General features: G+C 41.5%; 2 protein-coding genes across 2 annotated transcripts; both read left to right on the top strand.

The window, feature by feature from the left end:
• The first annotated feature begins 929 nt into the window (after positions 1–929).
• On the top strand, positions 930–3406 carry LOC310856207 (gamma-glutamylcyclotransferase-like). Its single transcript, XM_083761478.1, has 4 exons — positions 930–1227; positions 1864–2015; positions 2287–2407; positions 3228–3406. Exons 1-4 carry the CDS (start codon positions 970–972, stop codon positions 3372–3374), a joined length of 678 nt encoding a protein of 225 aa, XP_083617604.1. The 5' UTR covers positions 930–969; the 3' UTR covers positions 3375–3406.
• Positions 3407–4709: 1303 nt separating this feature from the next.
• On the top strand, positions 4710–17575 carry nod1 (nucleotide-binding oligomerization domain containing 1). The gene is made up of 12 exons (XM_083761177.1): positions 4710–4937; positions 9521–9776; positions 10076–10250; positions 11703–13518; positions 13635–13718; positions 14006–14089; positions 14181–14264; positions 14939–15022; positions 15100–15183; positions 15585–15668; positions 15770–15853; positions 16959–17575. The coding sequence occupies exons 2-12, from the start codon at positions 9594–9596 to the stop codon at positions 17029–17031; spliced, it is 2835 nt and encodes a 944-aa protein (XP_083617303.1). The 5' UTR covers positions 4710–4937; positions 9521–9593; the 3' UTR covers positions 17032–17575.
• Positions 17576–20880: the final 3305 nt, after the last annotated feature.

Genomic DNA, 20880 nt, shown 5'->3' with positions numbered 1-20880 from the left:
GTTCTCCCCGTGTCCCCTAGGGTAGGTACCCTCACATGTTGTCATTATGAAGTGTTACATAATGACAAACACACTTGGGAAATAAAGGGGGACAATTATTATGTAATGCTGTTTGTACTCAACACTCTTGAGTGCCAGATGGCAGATGCCACATTATATATTTTTTATTTAAATTATACATATGTTTTAGGCCGGGACATGTCATGTGAATCCCCCCACCCCCCCACCCCCCCATTTCCCCTCACTGTATATGTATCTTTTCCCTTTTTGCTTCCTATATGATGAATTCCTGTTCTGTTCTTTAGCTACATAGAAATGTCTATTTGTATGTCTCTAAATGTTTTGATGAATTGAACAATGTGGACCCTGTTGTAAACAAGTGTAATGCTTAATTGGGTCGTCCACTCAAAGTTAACAGTCTTTGTATTGAGTTTGTGCTTGAAATGTACTGTAAATTCTGCAAACTGTTAATAAATATTTCAATCAATCAATCAAGTGTTCGACCTGCACAGCCTTTGGCCCAATGATGTGGGCACCCCTGCACTACAAAACAAGATCTTCATAAAATGTGATTATGTGTAGCCTATAATGCCAAAACAGAAGAGGCGATTGTGTGTGTTTTATGAATCGGTCAACGGATTATAAACGTGTCATCAGGCTTTTTCGCAGACTGCCTGTATTCCTTTAGGCTTGCTCAGTGATCTGATGCGATGTAGAGCCCGCCTACTGTATCCGGTCATTTGTACGCACACAAACATGTGGGGAATGTTTCCGTATCCGTTCTATTCTCAGACCGGATCAGCAACCTGCAAAGAAAATTGATTCCAGGACAGAGTCCATTTCAGTCAGCCAATCGGCGTCCACGTTGCTTGCTCTCTCGTTCGGTCCATGAGTTCATGACGTGAACGTGAACCCTCCTGATCCAATGTTGCTTAGCAGCCCATCCGCCCCACCACGGCACTGACCAGGATGCCGTTTGGTTTAGGAATAAACAAGTTAAACAACAACATGTCTTACCTGCGGTATTATGCTAAGGGGTTTCTTTTGGTTTTTCTTTTACAGATGGCGAATGCAGCAACCAGCATCAGCGGTCTTGGAAACAATGAATTTGGGTCTAATAATTCATCGGACCATTTTCTGTATTTTGGGTACGGGAGTAATTTGCTGAAGGAGAGGATCCATGTGAGGAACCCCTCTGCTACGTTCGTGACAACTGGACGATTAATGGTAGGCTGCTATGACAATGTAGAGAATAGAATTGTTAGAATGTGATTATCCCAAGAGGTCGTACACACTTGTTAGTGTTTTATTTGACATAGCAGAAGTCTATTGCATGATGAAGCCAAAAACAAAAAATAATAATATATATATATATATATATATATATATATATATATATATATATATATATATATATATATAAATGAGAGAGAGAGGGGGGGGGGGGGCTTCCCAATTCCAGTCAGCAAATGTACACTTAAAATGTCATATTGGCATATAACTGAAATGCATATAACCATCTAAATTACTTAGTATAAGTAGCCTATAAGTGTTTAATTTTATTAGGAACTGTGATATGTGTTGATATATTGTTAAATATATGTATAATAATAAACAGAATAACAGAATATTCGTGTTCAGGTCAGGATACCACTTTCATCTAATCATGAGACAGAATTCATAAAAGAAATTTCCATATTAAAGTGATATTAAAGAAAATAGCCAGCACTCCTTCTGCTATTGTAATTCATTCATGGCACGGGCTGTCCAGCAAATCACATTTTTAGTTTGCTCGTGTTTGTTTCTATTTACAGTGATCAATGAGCCTGTTGCTATACTGTATTTCAATCCTTTTCTGGGCAGAATTACACCCTCCAATTCGGACACCACAACCCAAACTTTGATGGATCCAACTCCTGGCATGGAGGTGTTGCTACTATTGAGCAGAGTGACGGGGAAGATGTTTGGGGCGTCGTGTGGAGACTGGACAATGAAAACCTCATATCTTTGGACAGGTCATTGTGATCACTGTAAAGATTTGGTGTGGTTGAAAATAACAACAAAACTATATCAAGTAGATAGGCTACTATGCTTTACAACAAGTGAATGAATCCTTATCTTCTATTGAACTTTATGTGAGAAATTATTTGTAAATAGATCTGATTATTTGTTGCTGTTCACCTCCATGCACAACCTCACAAAGTAATACAGTATTTGTTAAAACACTGGTTTGTTGAATAATTCTGCCTCTGAAATCTTTTGACATATTTAATTCCCATTTTACAGGCAGGAGAGAATGTACCGACCTTTGGAGGTGCGCGTGCTCACAGATGAGGGAGAAATGCTCTGTCGAACCTATCAGATGAACAACTTCAAACCTTACCTCACCTCTCCACCTTACAAAAAGGTTTACATTCATACCTTATACCTCACCTCTCCACCTTACTTAATGTTTACATTCGTACCTTATTATGATTATATTCTAAGTACTTGGACCCTCGTCTGGTTCTGGTGTGTGACGACCTTTGGCATTTCCATGGGCAGGACGGACAGGCCGGCCCGGGAGAAGAGATTAACATGACACGAAGACTTGGTCACATTAATTAATTCACATAGTTTATTACACATACAGAATCATATATAGCCCTGGATCTCCGTGTCCTGATGACGTGCCACTGAGACATAACAATAACAACAGCTAGCAGCAAGTCGACCTTGCTCTATGAGCTGTCTCCAGTGGCTGATAGACAGTCAGTCTATTACACTCCTGGCGTACACAAATACATCTCAAGTACACTGCATATTAACGTACAAGTACCTTGTATCAGTACACAGCATGTTGTATACTACAACACCTTACACCTCACCTTTCCAAATGACAAAATGGATGAAGGTCGAAACGACCGAAACAGGAGTGTAATGTTTATGCAAGTTCCTGGCAGTTCTTCTTTCAAAGGTCCCCTTTTGAATACCTCACACCATACAAAAAGCTTTATATTCAAAGTCAATTATTATTATTAATTATTAGTATTGAGGTCATGACACGTGATGAAAAAAGTACAGCCAAGTTTTCCTCGACTGATGGATGAACATTCCATAACATTGCATAACCTTTTTTAACAGCATTGCATAACACGGCTTAACTCTAAGCAATGTTACAACAAATGAATGGAAAGCTTTCTAAATAGTTAAACCTCTTCAACCTGTTTTGTTGTTCTTTCATGCAGGTAGTGTGTCTGGGTGCGATACAGAATGGTCTACCACAGCATTACGTAGACAAACTGGAGGCGTTGGAGACCAATGGATACAGTGGTCCATCTGTTCTGGACCAGATCCCGGATTTGAGTCCTACTGATAAAAAGCTTCATGTGTAGGACAAAAAAACTACAGGAAAGATTATCCTTCTAGTCTACAATTTAGGCATTTAGCAGACAGTCTAGACATTCTGATTTATTTTCTTGATTATCAGTGTGCCATTATTATCAACATTACATTTGATTATGACAGCAATAGAAATAAAATATATCCAAAAGATTTTGGTTTTCCATGGTAACACTTGCTATGCATCCCTACACGTTAAAACGCATTATGAACACACTTATAAGATATTATAATCTTCTCATAAACATGTAGCGTTATATTTATAAGCGCTGGTAAATAATCATTATACTTCATAAGCTTAATCGTAACATATTATAAACTTTATTATAATGACTTATAATATCAAGTATTATAATACTTCATAACTTGCTACTGTATGTATTCCATGTTTATAACGCATTATAAAAAATCTTATAAGACTATAATTTTCTCATAAACATTTATAATTATATCTAAAGTAGGCTACTTTAAAAAAATGTAGACCTTTATCATAACACATTATACTGATTTATTAATGTCAAGTATTATAATACCTAAAACACTTTATGTTTTAAATAGACACTTGTGCTTTCTAGGGTATGATTTGGGTCCGTAAAGATCATCTTTATACTGTCCAATACTTCGATACGGAGGGGGTGAAATTATGACAGGCAGTTACTGCCGTCAAAATATGACACCCCAGTCAAAAAACACTCGTTTGAAATAGACACTTATGCTTTCTAAGGTGGGATTTGGGGCCCTACGGACGAATTCAAACTGAATATCAACCTAATACTGTCCAATAATTAGATGGGGAGGGGGGTGAAATTATGACAGGCAGTTTTAAATAGACACTATAATGCTTTCTAGGGTATGATTTGGGGCCCTAAAGATTAATACAAAATCAATATCAACATCTTAATACTGTCCAATACTTAGATAGGGAGGGGGGTGACATTATGACAGTTGCTGTCAAAATATCACTATCAAAAAACACTTTGTGTTTGAAATAGACACTCATGCTTTAATAAATATGTAATTGTCATGTAATGTGGTTACGATTTACAATGTGGGCATTTAGCAGATTTCTAAACATTCCAAATTAAAGAATGATTTGATTTGATTAGTTTGATTAAAAAGGTAAATATCGAACTGTCTGGCTGTACTGCAGGCCTATGTAGGTTGTTTATTTAAAATAGTATATTGTTTAATCATACTGTTATTTTGGTCTTATTTAGCTATAGGGCTCTGTGGTTTCACAATAGCTAGCAAGAGATGACGTATTTTCACTTTCACTTCCTTTTTCTGTGGAGCATAATCTTCTACTACTATTTGTATAGGAGTTTTCTACATTGATACCAGGTGCATGTGGGTGGACCACAGCGATGCATATGCCATGCAGGTATAGAAAACACCGTCGAGATTGTGAGGATGTATTTGTATTTAAGAGCGACATAAATTATGTGAATAGTATACTTAATGGGCGGCGTAGCCTACTGGAGCAGAGCGACCATTCATCTGAACTGAACTGAACTGAACTGAACTATACACAATGGTCGGATTTAGCGACTGACAGGGTATGTAAACATTATCTGACACATTGATTGAGCGAGAGCACGTGCTTTTTGTTGTAAGTTGTAACCGTTACATTTAATGATCGGCTGTTTGACAACTAACTGAAATGGTTTGACGTTAATATATTAGTCCCTCTAAAGAAGAGTGGTGGAAAGTCCCGAGATGGCGGGAGTAAAACAAAACATGCAATTTGTTTCTTATTTTGTTTGATTGGTTGATTGATTGAAATATTTATTAACAGTTTGTAGAATTTACAGTACATTTTAAGCACAAACTCAATACAAAGACTGTCAACTGTGAGTGGACGACCCAATTAAGCATTACACTTGTTTACAACAGGGTCCACATTGTTCAATTCATCAAACGTTTGTAGCCTGACGTTCTATATGTCATAGTACACTGCCCTATAGTAGGCTATTAAACATTAATAGTAAAGTAATGATCAATATTATTCAACATTTGGGAAGAGAGAAAACAATCGAGAGATCCCTTATTGATGTGTATTGCATTTATACTTTTATAGGCAGGTAGCCTACGTGTTGCTTCAGTAAAAAGATGATGAAGTATACAGTGCATGGGGCAGTGCTGGAGCCTGGAAAGTAACTAAGTACATTTACTCAAGTACTGTATAAGTATAATTTGGAGGTAGGCCTATGTTTACTTAGCCATGGTTCATGACTCTCGTATTCATACGAGAGTCATGATAATCATCATGGCAGTCATGTTTCAGGGCTAATCTTTACTTTACTGTATTGCAAATATTCAGTAGCCTACCTTTTCTTCTACTCCACTACATCTTTATAGGCAAATATTTTTGTACTTTTAGTTACTCCACTGCAATCATTTGAAAACTTTACTTAGCCATAGGCCTACTACTTAGTTACTTAGATTTTTATTATTATTACAAAACCTAGCTAGGCCTACATTAACCACTTCAGACCTCTAATAATGGCCTTTTGAAAATAGCGATCAAGCTCACAATAAAGTCGCACTGCAATGTTGTAGATCTATTTTCAAAATAATCTTAATTCATTGTATACATTTGAAAATGTGTGAAATGGGACATTCTGCATAATGACTGAGTAGGCTACTTTCTACTTTTGGTACTTTAAGTAGCCAATACCTTGTATACCAATACCTATTTCTACATTGCAGTCTTTCTACATTGCAGTAGGTATTTTTACTTTTACTTAAGTAAACTAATTTAGTACTTTTTCCAGGCCTGCACGTGAGGAAGTGAATGCTAAAAGTTTGTCAAACTTTGTGGGATGCTGATCTCTTAAGTGTAAAACAAATACTTTATCATTTATTTTGAGCAAAAATAAATTATTAATCAAAATGCTGTAGTCAGGGAAAGGGGGTTCATGGATTCAGAATTCAGTGAAAGGGCGTAGGTCTACTGAAGACAAAAAATATGTATAAATTCAGACTTACTAATTCAGTGATCTACTATAAAGGCAAGGCACGATACAGTTGGGGCAGGGCTGTAGCTGACCCTACTGCCCTACTCACAACTATCATCTCCTTTCTGGCTACGATAAAGTGAACATCTTTCACAAAGCCTAAATCAATTATCTTTTTTTTTTTAATTATTGCTTCAGGGTGCGGTTTACATAGCAAAAGTATCTATCTAGAAAATAAAAGGTTTACCCCTAACTCAATCCCTAACCAAGAACAAAAATACAATACTAAACCCTAACTAACCTAACTAACAGAATTACAATGAAGAGAAAAACAAAAAGGGACCCAACACCCTTACAAAAGGACAGTGGGTTACATTAAACAAATACTACAGACAGAATAATAACAATAATAATAACAAACTAGGGTTTTACTCTTAAAGGGAACAAACAGATAACAAAAGGAGCTAAGGCAAAACTTACAGAACAAAACGGAATCGAAGACAAAGAAACTAAAACAAACAAAAGCAAACAAAAGGGCAGGCAAAGGGTGGAGGACAGCGGAACCGAGTATCTGCTGCAAACTGCTGTCGTCCTCTCCAGAGCAAAAGTTCAACTGAGCTTTTATAGGCAACAGCCAACTAGGCACAGCCAACTGGGATTAGGGTGTGGGCGAAGACACCCAATCAGGAAGGAGGGGCAGGTCCGAACATGGACCTGTCAATCTCACAGGCAAGTCTGCATTCAATCATTCACTGCCAGCCATCAGCCTTTCTCACTCTCCAACATACTCCATTCAGCTCCATTCAATACCTTACATGAAACACAGAAAGAAACAAATTATAATACAAGCCATCCACAGAAGACCAACATTTCCATACTATAAATATTATTCACAGCTCAACTAATTATCATCATAACAATTAACCATCACAACATCAATAACAAATACTCAGAAGGACCATGGTCCGTAACACCCCCCCCTTTAAAGAGAACTTCCTCCCCCAAACGAAGAAGTTCAGTCTGTCAGGGGGACAAACATGAGAAAGGGCAACTGCCCAGACATAATCAACTCCTTTCTTGTGACAAATTTCCGAGCTGAAATCCCACAGTATACCACTACATACGTTCTGGGTCCAAGTTTCCACATTATTCTCGGTAATAGTACAGCTGTAGCCCAACCGCCACTGACATCCGCCTCGAACTAGTCTGGCGTCTGGACACTTGGGACAGGCAAGCTACACAGGAGAACTTCACAGGACTACAAACAAAACAAAACCCAGTATCATTATGTATGGTACGAATCACAAAACTCATCAAGAAACAGAAACAAAAATCACAGGAAAACAGAAACAAAAATCACAAAAGCAGAAATCTCCGACACACAGGTGATAACGGGACCTGCCAATACCAGTTATCAATCTAGAGCAGACAAAGTTTAACAAATTTCAACAAACCACATTTTTGCAGCCACACACTTTACACCATCCTCCCTAAGAGGCAAATCATAAGATACAGGTTTAGTGACATTATCACATCTTCAAAACCTGTGCAAACTCTGCCATTGGATTCTGGAACCAGCAGACAAGGCGACCAGACCACTTTCTAACGAACAAATTAGTCACTTTTAAACAAAATATGCCATAAAAGCACATCACCCAAAAGCAGAATTCACACCCACGTCCACATCAAGGGAGAGGACAATGGTGTGAGATAGTATATCTGAAAATAAAATGACATTATTTCGAATCAAACTAATCATGCCTGCTTATTGGGCCAAGGAATCCGGTGCTGCAAAATAACAAATACAGAATTTTCAAAGACTCAGAATCATGCAAGCTAGCCACTAGAGCTTAGAATGCAGCAACCACGTTCTGGGGAACAAAACACAACAGACACGAAGAACACCACAGGAGCAGGTATCGAAATTAAATCAGTACCTCCGTACAACTGCAAAAAGAACAGAAAGGCGAAAACAGAAATAAATTAGTCACACTTCAGACACTTAATTAATTAATCACTTAATCACAGTATTGGCTTTCACAGTATTGGCTCTTCATATTCACAATATGTGTGAGAAAATACTCAACAGATCAACCACCAAAGTAACCAAAATTCAACAGTACGTGGGGATATGCCAAATACCCTTTCACATTTATGAATGAATTACTAGAATTTAAGGCAAAGTTTAAGCATTTAACACAAATGTACAAAAATATGAAAAGAAGAGGAGATCACTAAGTCTAAGGACATGTCAAGTGGAAAAAAAGGGGTCACTATAAGGGTATTTCGAGTGGAGAAAAGGGGACCAAAACAACAATCAAACAAACAGACTTCAATTTGAGAAGTGGGCCAACACAGACAAAAATAATGTTATATTCAAATGGACCTATCATGACTGGGATAGTTAACAACGGAGTCAGAGGGATAACCTGGTTAGGTTTACCCATAACTTAATACTAGAAACAAGCAAAATGTGACAATACAATTTATGAATGCCTAAATGGCCAGACAAAGTTTCAAAACACAGAACTTCACAACGAAAAACAAAATTGAGGTACCACAACCTGCTGGACCGAACTTAACCCGAGATTACCAACAGCGGGTGCGAACAAAAAGCCTCTTTATCAAACCTCACATCACACACACAATATCAGTCCTATATGGGCAGCACATCAGTAACCTTTTGTCTAGGCTTGGTGGCAGAAGGATTTACTGATTGACCATAACACAAGGTATTACTCAAGGTCATTTCACCACAGCCTTTCCCTACCCGTGGCACGGGTCAAAGCGCAAGCAGAGAATAACCGTGGCAACCATACTCAGCGACTGATCCAAATTTATCACAGTATTTTCCAACAATCTCACCCCCAGCTAGATCATTGCCGAAAATCAAACATTACGCTGCCATCTGGTAAACACACACACACACGAGTACCCACCAGCACAAAACAGAGACCAGGGCGAACGCAAACCACAGAAATGCAACCGAGCGTTAACGAACACATTTCCACTCCTAACAATAGAGCAATCACAAAAAATAAAAACAAAAATAGAACTTCTCTGAAATAGGCAACACATCATTATGACGAGATTGTAAACTCCCGTATGGCATAGGATTGTGATCAGCAACCTAACCTGACAGAGACAATGCCTTTCAGAAAGGGACCCGGACGAGCCCCCAGTCAAGAAAAGGAACGTTGCAACGAAATAAGTTGACTTCGCATCTCACGACCTCACCTCTGCTGCTGCTTAGTGATGGGTTATAAAGGAGAAGGAGGCTCTCCTGTCACCATGCGCCAGCTCCTCACCTGGCACAGAGAGGTCCTGGTCTCTCAGCTGAAGAGCACGCAGTGCATCCTGGACAACCTGGCGCACGGCGGCTTCCTGTGTTCGGAGGATGTGGAAATAGTGCAGCGTGCCACCACCGCGCCCGATAAGGTAGTGAAAATTAAAAGGGGAAATGTTGTCTTGGCACAAGTCATGCCAATTGGCTGTGAAATGGAAATTGAAACTCTTAAACTGGCATTTTTTTATCGGCGGAAATGATTCAAGATCTTCGCCTTATGTCATTATAAGGTGAAAATCTTGAATCATTTTCAAATGTAGGCTTATAGCTTAGCTAGTATGATTGGCTATTTTTGTGCGACACTGCTATACGACGAACTACAGTGCATAACAGGGCTTAAGTGGTTAACATTTTTAATCTGTTTACCTTTATGACCATAATCTACATGTAGGTACGCAAAATCTTGGAGCTGGTCCAGGGTAAAGGAGAGGAGGCCTGTGAGTGCTTCATTTATGTTCTTTATAAAGTGCGTGATGCTTACATAGACCTCCAGCCATGGCTGGAAGAGATCAACTACCAGCCAACAGAGTTCATCCAGAAGATACAAGTGGTCAACACAGATCCCAGTAAGTATTGTACAGTACTACTGATTTGTACCTTTTACTAATGTGCAGGCTACACTTAGAGTTTGTACCTATAAGTGTGGCTTTGACTGTACTGACCTCTGGTCTAGAATGTACAGTATTTACAAAGAGTTTCACATGAAGTCCCAGACTGGTGACTTTAATTTGCAGGCATTCTCCAGTTAAGCCTGTTTTGTAAATTCCTATCATGCTTTCAGAGATATGAAATGACAAACGCACCTTTCAAAAGCCACATACCAGAGCCGTGTAAAAAGAGAGGCAACAAAGGAAGTCCAACATGCTAAATCGAGGCATGATTCATGTATCCCTCAGATAGTTCCCGTTACATGTAAAATTCATTCACATGATGACATGTACAATACAATCTGATTGTTTAACGTGTTACCTTTTAAAAGTGCACCACAAATAATGGTCTATTCTGCTGCACAGCTAGTGTTTGCAGCCATTATTGTCCATTGGAATTGACATCACTCTCTTTACATACAGTAGCTCACCCGTGACGCACACCAGCATTGTCAAATATCATCTGGTTTGTGATTTGTGGATGATACTGATGAACTGAGCTGAGCTGTCAGTTTCATTGGGATCTTTTCTCAGGGCACTGAGATGGAAAAACTTACTTTTGTAAAATTGTACATAAGGCCTTTGTATCTTACACAAATGTGTACCTGTACAGGCTCAGTGACCAATTTGCTTAAAATAAATGATGCATATAGTGCCTTTATTCAAAGCGCTTTAATTGCAGATTCACCCATTCAAACACAGACAGAGGAAACCATGCAAGGCACCAACCTGCTGATCAGGAGCAGTCAGGGGTTCAGTGTCTTGCTCAAAGACAACTTCGACACAAACCCAGGGGGAGATAGGGAGCTAACCGGGAACCTTTCGATTCCAAGGCAGCCGCTCTACCTCAGTCAGTATTTCACAGTAACATGTTGAACACTATTGTCCACATTATCACGTATCAAGTATCAAGTATCTAGTGCCAGGAGGACGTCTAGTTCTTTGTACAGAAAATGTATTTGATTAAACAAAATACACATAAGCTCACAGAGTGACTTTGTACCAAACTAAAGGTGGTGCACTGGTAATGTTACATACAATCTGTCCTGTTAGGCCTATATAATTCCTTCTTAGTTTTTCATACATTTGACAGCTGGGATCTGTGCATCTTAACTGCTGTATAGTAGAAATATGTCCCTCAAGGACCTATGGGGGTCCCCGGACACCACTTTGAGAACCACTGCTGGTTAACTATAAACTATTACTGTGCCCCTATTTCTGACTGTGTATGATATGGTGCAATAATATTTGAAGGATGTAAATAAAAGTCACATCACTGGTAGAAAATATTTTCTTTCCTTATTGATTGTCAGTTTGACTAATGTAGACTCCATGCACGGTCCTATACTCACTAGTTTGGTCCCCTCTCAGTCAGCAGGTACTGCGAGAAGCTGAGGGATCAACTAGGCCGGGACACACACTTCATCACGTCTTACGCACAGCGAGAGGAGACCCTGCTGGACGAGCTGTACATCGACACGCTGATGGAGCTGCTGAACGGCACCAACGAGAGCCTCGGCTTCCTGGAGAGCCCCGACCAGCTCCTGGGGGACGAGGGGATCTTCAACCGCCAGGCTGAGACAATCTATGTGACGGGGGACGCCGGAGTGGGCAAGTCCATCCTTCTGCAGAAGCTGCAGAACCTCTGGTCCAAGCGCGAGCTGCGGACAGATGCCATATTTTTCTTCAAGTTCCGCTGTCGAATGTTCAGCGCGTTCAAAGACACGGACGAGATCTCACTCCGGGACCTGCTATTCAGACACAACTGCTACCCGGACCAGGATCTGGACGACGAGGCGTTTAATTACATCCTCCGCTTTCCGGAGAAGACAATTTTCACGTTCGATGGCTATGACGAAATCCACGGCGACTTGGATCTGGTCAACATGCCTGCGGTGGCCTCACCACACGACAAGGCGCATCCCCTCCTGCTGCTGATCGGTCTGCTCTGTGGGAATCTCCTCCGGGGCTCGCAGAAGGTCCTGACGGCACGGACGGGCACAGAGTTCCAGAGCAACATGATCAGGAAGAAGGTGGTCCTCCGCGGGTTCTCCCCGGCTCACCTCCAGGCTTACACCGCCCTGCACTTCAAAGAGCAGGAGCACCGATCCCTGGTGACCACCCAGCTGGACGCGAACCCCCGCCTCGGTGGCCTCTGCTCCACGCCGCTCTTCTGCTGGATCGTCTTCAAGAGCTTCAAGCACCTGCACAGAATGCACGATAACTGTGAGCTGCCCGAAGCGTGCGTGACCCTCACTGCCGTCTTCCTCCTGCTGTCCGAGGTTTGCCTCAGCCGCGTGGCCCTGCCTCCGCCGGGGCAGCTTTCAAAGAGAAGCGCCAGGTGCACTTCCCAGACTTTCAAAGCAGGCTTGAGGCCTCTGGCCGCCTTCGGGCAGCTGGCCCTACAGGGCTTACAAACAGGCACCTTCATATTCAGCCAGGAAGAAGTGATGGCCTGCGGCCTGATCGAGGAGGACCTGCTCGTGGGCTTCCTCCGACCCGTGAGCCACTACGACGCCTGTGGAAGCTCCACCACGTATGAGTTCCTCCACATGACCCTGCAGTCTTTCTTGGCTGCGTTTTCTCTGGTGCTGGACGAGCAGGTCGCCACAAGTTCCGTGGTCAGGTTCTTCACCGAGTGCAGCCGTAAGAGGGAGACCCACTGCCTCCCCTGTTCCTCCTGCATCAGCGGCTCTCCCAATCTCCCGGGACAGGACCCATTCCGAAACACGGAGCATCTTCAGTTTGCCAACCTCTTCTTGTGCGGACTACTCTCTAAGGCAAACACGGGCCTGCTGGAGCACACGGCACCTCCGGTGATGCTGAAGAAAAAAAGGGACTTCCTCAAAACCTACCTCTCCACCAGTGTCAAGTCGCACCTCCGCGGCTTGCCCCATTACACCACCCAGGGCATCAGGAGGGTCCACGTGCTGCCCCACTTCCTGTGGACGCTGAGGTGCATCTACGAGACAGGAAGCAAGGACGTGGCACAGCTGGCGGCCAAGGGCGTCACGGCCACCTTCATCAAGGTGGCGTACTGCAACGTGTGCTCGGCCGACTGCAGCGCGCTGAACTTTGTGCTGCAGCACCGCGAGAAGCCCATAGGAGTGGACCTGGACAACAACAACATCAGTGACTACGGGGTCATGCAGCTGAAGCCGTCCTTCTGCAAGATGACAGTGCTGAGGTGAGGCTTGCACGCACACACGCACGAACAAACGATAAAAGAAGGTTCCATGTATAATCTTAATTAACCCAAGACACTGCATGAGGTCAATTTGATTCCAAACTGTGTGTTCCCAGGCTGTCTGTTAATCAGATCACAGACAGTAGTATGGAGGTGCTGGCAGAGGAGCTCTGTAAACACAAACTGCTGGAGTATCTGGGGTAAGTAATCCATTGATAAATCTGCAGGATCTGTGTGTGTGTGTGTGTACCCATGTTTGTGTCTGTCTGATGCATAACTCGAGCACCATTCGATCAATCAACTTCAAACGTGTCTGTGTATCACTAGTACAAGTGTATTAAAGTATGGAACACCACAGAATCAGGCATTTTAAAGCAACAACTTCAGGAAATGTCCACTGTCCAACACTGTGACTGTATTGGTTTATCTTTATTGGATAAGCAGAATATAATAGTGATTAAACGTGAATGTATTGATCTCTTTTCAGGCTCTATAACAATCACATCACAGATGTTGGAGCCAGACTTGTTGGACGGATAATTGAAGAGTGTCCAAAGCTTAATACTGTCAAGTAGGATTTTATTAAAAGAGGATGATAAATGAGTGGTGTTTATTTTTTATTCATTCTGACGTTGACATCAACATAACTCTGTTACCTTTAGGATTGGCAAGAACAAAATCACCAGCATCGGAGGGCAATATTTGGCCAGTGCCATTCAGACGAGCACATCTATTTTTGACGTGGGGTAAGAGTTGACCAGCCTTTCACAATGGCTCTTGCACTAAATGTTTTCACACACGTTGATTAAAACGCAACAAATCCCTTTGCGCTGGGGGCTATAATTGCAAGTGGGACCCCAAATAAATGAATAGGCAAAACATTTGCCAAAACATTTTATTGATAATATAACATGAATATACATTTTATAATCATGGCATTCTTTCTTTAAACTCTGCTCGCTCATACATTCAGTAAGTTACAATAGCAACGTGATTTTAATTTTCCCCCCACACAACGCCCATATCCCCCCTCCCAACACAACGGTGGTCCCCAGGTTGATTCTCAGTCAGGTTGGTGGTCCCTGGTTCATAATCAGTTGAAAACCCCTGACATAGATTGTGCATTACATTCACCCATTCACACACTGATGGCGGCGGAAACCATGCAAGGCTCCAACCAGCACATCAGGAGCAATTAGGGGTTCAGTGTCTTGCTCAAGGACACTTCGACACTAACTCTGGGGAAGCCCGGGTTCGAAACTGGCAACCTTGCGGTTGCCATCCAGGCACTCTACCCCTGAGCCACCGCCACCCCAATTTGTCCAAGCCAGAACATTGATTGATTTAATGATTTATTGAGAGATTGAAGGCTTACAAGATAATATTGAAGTTTCCCCTGATCCAGAAAGTGTTTTTTCAGAATGTGGGGGAACACCATCGGGGACGAGGGAGCGAAAGCGTTCGCAGCTGCTCTGAGGAAGCACCCAAGTCTCACCAACCTGAGGTGAGCGAGGTGAGCTCATTGGTTGAAATCAACTCATTTGATATGGTAGTAATTTACGCTGGGTGTCTTTCTTCTAGTCTCTCCGCCAATGGCATCACATCTGAAGGTGGGAGGAGCTTGGCTGAAGCGCTCCAAGAGAATACCTGCCTCAGGATCTTCTGGTAGGACCCCATCCCTGGTGGACCGCTCAGTTTACGTCCTCACTTACTACACTTCTGGATGACAGGATCATACCGGCGTCAATACATGTCATTGAATATTGACAGCTTTAAGAAATACACCATTGTCAAGTTCATTATTTTTAGATTAAAATGTTACATAACTTACCTTTATAATTAAACATAATTCATTACAAATTTCATCTAGACCTTTTAAGTTTTCAATAAAATGCTTTAAAAAGCACTAAATAAGTAATTAATTATGTCAGACCACCTGGACCCGCTATTGTTCATCCCTATTCTGGGGTAAACAATCAACGAAAATAGCAGAGATCTGCCTCATGCACAACATGTAGGCTAACGTTTAGAGTTTTTGATTCATTAAGAACTCTCTACTGTTTCAGGTTGGTGGAGAATGAGTTGACTGACGATGTGGCGCCACACCTGGCTGAGCTGGTTAGAAAGAACACAGGACTGTCTCATCTCTGGTCAGAGCAACATGCATGCATTTATACTGTGCACACACGTACGCGCGCATGTGTAACCACATAAACATTTTAAATATTGAATTTAATCCACGTGTGTGCAGGTTAATCAGTAACCAGTTGACTGTGGATGGAGTGAGGCAGCTCTCTGAAGCCTTGTGTGACAACACATCCATCACAGAGATCTGGTGAGGAACCATTATCATGTCTAAACAGCAGGGGAATGTTTCAATATGTAACCTTTTTATTAATGAATAGACATTTGTAGCTGTCAAGCTTTTAGTGTGCAGCGTCCATGCATAATGGAGAATAAGAAAGTCTTAATATCTTTAGCCTACCGGCATATTTATTGTAGTATACAATCTGGCTGATAATCTGGCGCTTGCTGGGGACGTAACGAAGTCACATCCTGTGCATACCGTAAACTATGTACAATATATAAAATACAATAGTACCGTAATAGACAGACCAATAACAATAGCTTCACAGCACCCTGAGATAATGCTTTGAATGGGCCCGCTGCCTGCTGCTCGTACCAAGAGGCAGGGCTCGCAAAGTACGACCAAGCAAAGGTCTGTGACTGTGTGATCGTGATCATCTGACAGCTGGAAAGCCCATGGAGTCCCGGGCCGGGGAACGGCTGTACCCTCAGCTCCCCCTGACCTGTATCAAAGGTCATATCTCACCTGGACATATGATTGGACATGAAGTTTGACCTAGTGTTCCATATTCAATTCATCTCCTGAGCAAGCAGACAGGCTCTATTAATTGGCTCAATGGTAAAAATGTCAGCACTTAAAATGGGGTTCAAATCCGGGGTCGAAGAGGAAAGTTACCCAGTGCAGCTTTAAGGAAAAGTAGCAATACCACAATATACTGTAGAAATACTCAAAATTGTACTTGTTTTACTGTTCTGCATTTCAGTTTTTGTTCTGTTCAATACATTACTGTATTATATTTTTACACTATTGTTCTGATTGTTTATACTGTTTCCATTGTTCAGCTAAATCCATTGTTCCATTGTTAAAGCTAAATATACTTGAAGGGCACGGTCACGCCACACATTTATTCTACTTATGAGGGCGGATTCTGCCAATACATTTCAATGGGAATGGAGCAGTTTGCTACGGTGTGACCAAAGTGCCAAAGTAAAAGTGCTGTTTATGAATGGCCCATTTCCTTTTCTTCATGAAGATAGTTATAAAGTTAACATGTGTCTTGTATGGCTCTTCTCAGCTGGCCACCACCGATTGATTTGTAGCACTGATTGTGAATGTGAATGTATCCCAACAGCATCAAAGGAAACCGTGTCTCCGGCGAGGAACAGAAGCTGTTTGAAGCTGAGAAAAGACTCAAGTTCCACTGATGAGATGAGAACAACTTTAACTTTTTTCAAGTGCTGATGTTTCCACATTTAAACAATCTTTTCCACACACCTCTCTTTAAGAGTGTTATGGCCAGGGTTCCTAACACAATTATGAAACATATGGATAAGTATTTGATTCGAGTAATTTCCCGGTCAGGATAAGTAGTTTTTCCTTATTCTGTTTTCTAAAAAATAAGAGTAAGAATTTCTGAAAGAATAAATTGATGGACTGCATCAATTACTTTACTTCCTCTTTGGGCAGAGATCGTCGACAGTCTCTTTATTCAGTATTCATTTAAATTTATTCAACTATGTTTTATTGTTTGCTAAAATGAAGCAGTTGGAAGTTGGGAGTAAATGGACTTTAGTTCTCTTTTTTTAGTTCACAGTGCATTGTACATGAACACCACCTCTGTTACTGTATAGGTTTGAATGTTTACAGTTATTTAAATTATCTTTTTTTAGCATTGCCTGCTTTGGTGTTAACGAAATTCAACCTATAGCATCCCTATTTTGGGCATGTCATTATTATGCAAAAAAGTTCAACTTCCTTTTTTTGCAACCGGTCTACCGTTGCATTGCGACAGTGTGAGCTTGTTATTACGCTAGCATAGCAGACATGGTTTACATGTTTACATCATTTACATCCAGTGTTGAAAAGTAACTAAGTACATTTACTTAAGTACTGAAATTAATTCTGAGGTATTTGTACTTTACTTGAGCATTTCCAATTTCCAGTACTTTTACTTCTATTCCACTACATCTTAGAGGCAAGGCAAATATTGTATTTTTACTCAACTCACAATGTGCCGCAATGCGAAATATTGTGAGCTTGCAGATCGTCTATTTTCAAAATATTGGGAGACATTTGAAAACAATACCTTTGTACTTTTACTCAAGTACATTTTGAATTCCAGACTTTTACTTGTAACAGAGTAGTTCTACATTGCAGTGTTGATACTTTTACTTAAGTAAAACAATTGAGTACATTTTCCACCACTGTTTACATCATAACATCTTGCTCTTTGTACTCTAATGTCGAATACGGACATTTGAGGGTCTGGAAAAGTGTGGGATTGTATCCTTCATAGGGAGACTCACCTTGATTGTTCTTCAAGTATTCTTGCCTGTCTGTGATCATCATCCTAACGACAGAACAAGTGGCATGCTGTAGGCTGGGCACAGAAAATGCAACAGCAGTGTTATCAAAGGATTTGCTCTTTTAATTTCCTTTCTGTACATTTTTTTTCTTTTTTTTACATAAATGGAATGTTATAACATGTACTTTATGACTACGGATTTCCAGAAAAAAAAGGAAACTAAACAATCTAGGCATGTACAGTATTTTGAACCTGTTAAAAGTACACTGGGATGTATTATCAAAATAAATTACTTTGCTCAATGTTCTCTCTCGTCTTTTCAGTTGTGAGGTTTAATGTCCTCACTAAGCAAACATTCTCCTTTCAATTCATGAGTTATACTTATTGCCAATGGGTAAAAATATATAATTAATCTACCATCGAGTATAACTCTCATCCTCCGATTTTGGACAAACATCGATGGACTTTGGACCGGTACGGGCTCAGAACAGAAGCAGAAGACTTTGGACCGGTACGGGCTCAGAACAGAAGCAGAAGACTTTGGACCGGTACGGGCTCAGAACAGAAGCAGAAGCAGCAAATAATGTACAGTCACACGCGAGGATCTCCTCGCCACAAACCCCCACCCACCCCAATAATAGTAATTAAAAAAAAGATAAAAAGACTAAACCAAAATGGGGATTCCAAGGTGCTTGACCGATTATGCAGTAGCTCAGGGGTTGGCAACCTTTTTGACATGTTTTTATTTTCTTGATAGTGTGCCGCATCAACATCAACATTCAGTACAATTATGAAACCACATCAAAATATAATTAGTTTTTTTTTGGCTGTCCATATCCATTATTTGGGGAAACGTCTTCTTTCAGGACATTGTAATGATCATTAGACTCAGAGCAACAACCCTGCACCTATCTCTCAGAGCAACAACCCCACCTATCTCTCAGAGCAACAACCCCACCTATCTCTCAGAGCAACAACCCCACCTATCTCTCAGAACAACAACCCCACCTACCTCTCAGAGCAACAACCCCACCTATCTCTCAGAGCAACAACCCCACCTACCTCTCAGAGCAACAACCCCACCTACCTCTCAGAGCAACAACCCCACCTATCTCTCAGAACAACAACCCCACCTATCTCTCAGAACAACAACCCCACCTACCTCTCAGAGCAACAACCCCACCTATCTCTCAGAACAACAACCCCACCTATCTCTCAGAGCAACAACCCCACCTACCTCTCAGAACAACAACCCTGCACCTATCTCTCAGAACAACAACCCTGCACCTATCTCTCAGAACAACAACCCCACCTATCTCTCAGAACAACAACCCTGCACCTATCTCTCAGAACAACAACCCCACCTACCTCTCAGACTCCCACCCCATCTTCCGTAGCGGGCGGGACACATTACATTTGATTGACTCTGCCTTGTAGTAATAATGATATTTGAAAGAAAAAGAAAAGTCCTCTCTCTCACACACAGTGATTACTCTCCCGCGTGCCAATGGTGCAACCAGTCAGTGCCCAAGGTTGCCTACCCCTGCAGTAGCTACAATAATATTATAAGGCTGTCCTGGTATTGTATCCTTAGCAGTGCCTCTCACGCTCTCCCCCATACAATGTATTACAATAGAGACGATGGACATGTTGGGATGCTACACATTCTTGAGCCGCTCGGCTCCACTGCTATCGTTTTGTCAAATTACTGAACTGGGACGAGCTGGTTAACCACATTAACCCTAGCAGGGGGGGGGCGAGTGTTCGGCGGAAATAGCCGATCTACAAGCTCACAACGTGTCATGGCGTGATGCGTCGTGAGCTTGTAGATCGGCTGGTGGTGGTGGGGGGGGGGGGGGGGGGGGGGCTCAGGTCATCTAACTACGGCAGTGGTTTTCAACCCTTTTCATATGCATTCGGCATTTGAGCAATGGCCCACCATTTGATGAGTCAGCCTCTCAGACTCAAGACCCAAGAAGAACATATTCTGTCTGGATAAGATAAAATTCCATTCTGTATTGATGTGGTACCAGTGGAGCGATAACAGGCAAATGTATAAAATAAAATAACAATTATTCTACATTCTCTAATTGTGAAGACTTCTTAGAGCATAAAATTAAACCATGTGGAGTGGACCCATTTGGTCCATTTAGTTTCATTTTACACTCTCAAGAGTCAAGAGTAAAAGATAAGGGGATACATTTGGTTACCAACTCTCCATCATTTAGCTGGGGACCACCTGGAACGCCCTCAAGGACCACTGGTGGTCCCCGGACCAAAAACCATTGATCTAAGGGATTAAGTGGTTAAAGTGGGTACAACACAGGATACAACTGAACATTTCTCTTTTGTCGTTGGTTACGCAAACAGGGGAACTCCCATCAGGATGTAAGAGACACAATTTTACAAATCATCACAAGCCAGGGGAATTTGTCATTGCTTTGGCTGAATTAAAAATGATTTATTCTGTTGAGAGAAACGTTTATTGGGAAATCACCTTTGATAGAAATGATGAGCAGTGGGTTTCACAACTGAACTGCACAGGCAGATTCATGACCGGATCATTTTCGGCAAATAGATATTTGGCGTAGAGTTGGGGGGGGGGGGGGGGGGGGGGGGGGGTACAGACCCCTGGGGAGACTCTGGTTACGACAAAGTACACAGGGTTTAAGTGGTTAATACGACCTCTTAACATGATACCCACATCTTCAGAGTGGTCATCAATGACTTGCCCAATGACAGCAGAGGT

This window comes from Protomyctophum parallelum (genome assembly GCF_964188405.1).
Source record: "Protomyctophum parallelum genome assembly, chromosome: 3".
Classification (NCBI taxonomy): Eukaryota; Metazoa; Chordata; class Actinopteri; order Myctophiformes; family Myctophidae; genus Protomyctophum; species Protomyctophum parallelum.
The sequence above is the reverse complement of the archived record's forward strand: the minus strand, read 5'-3'. Positions and strand labels throughout refer to the sequence as shown.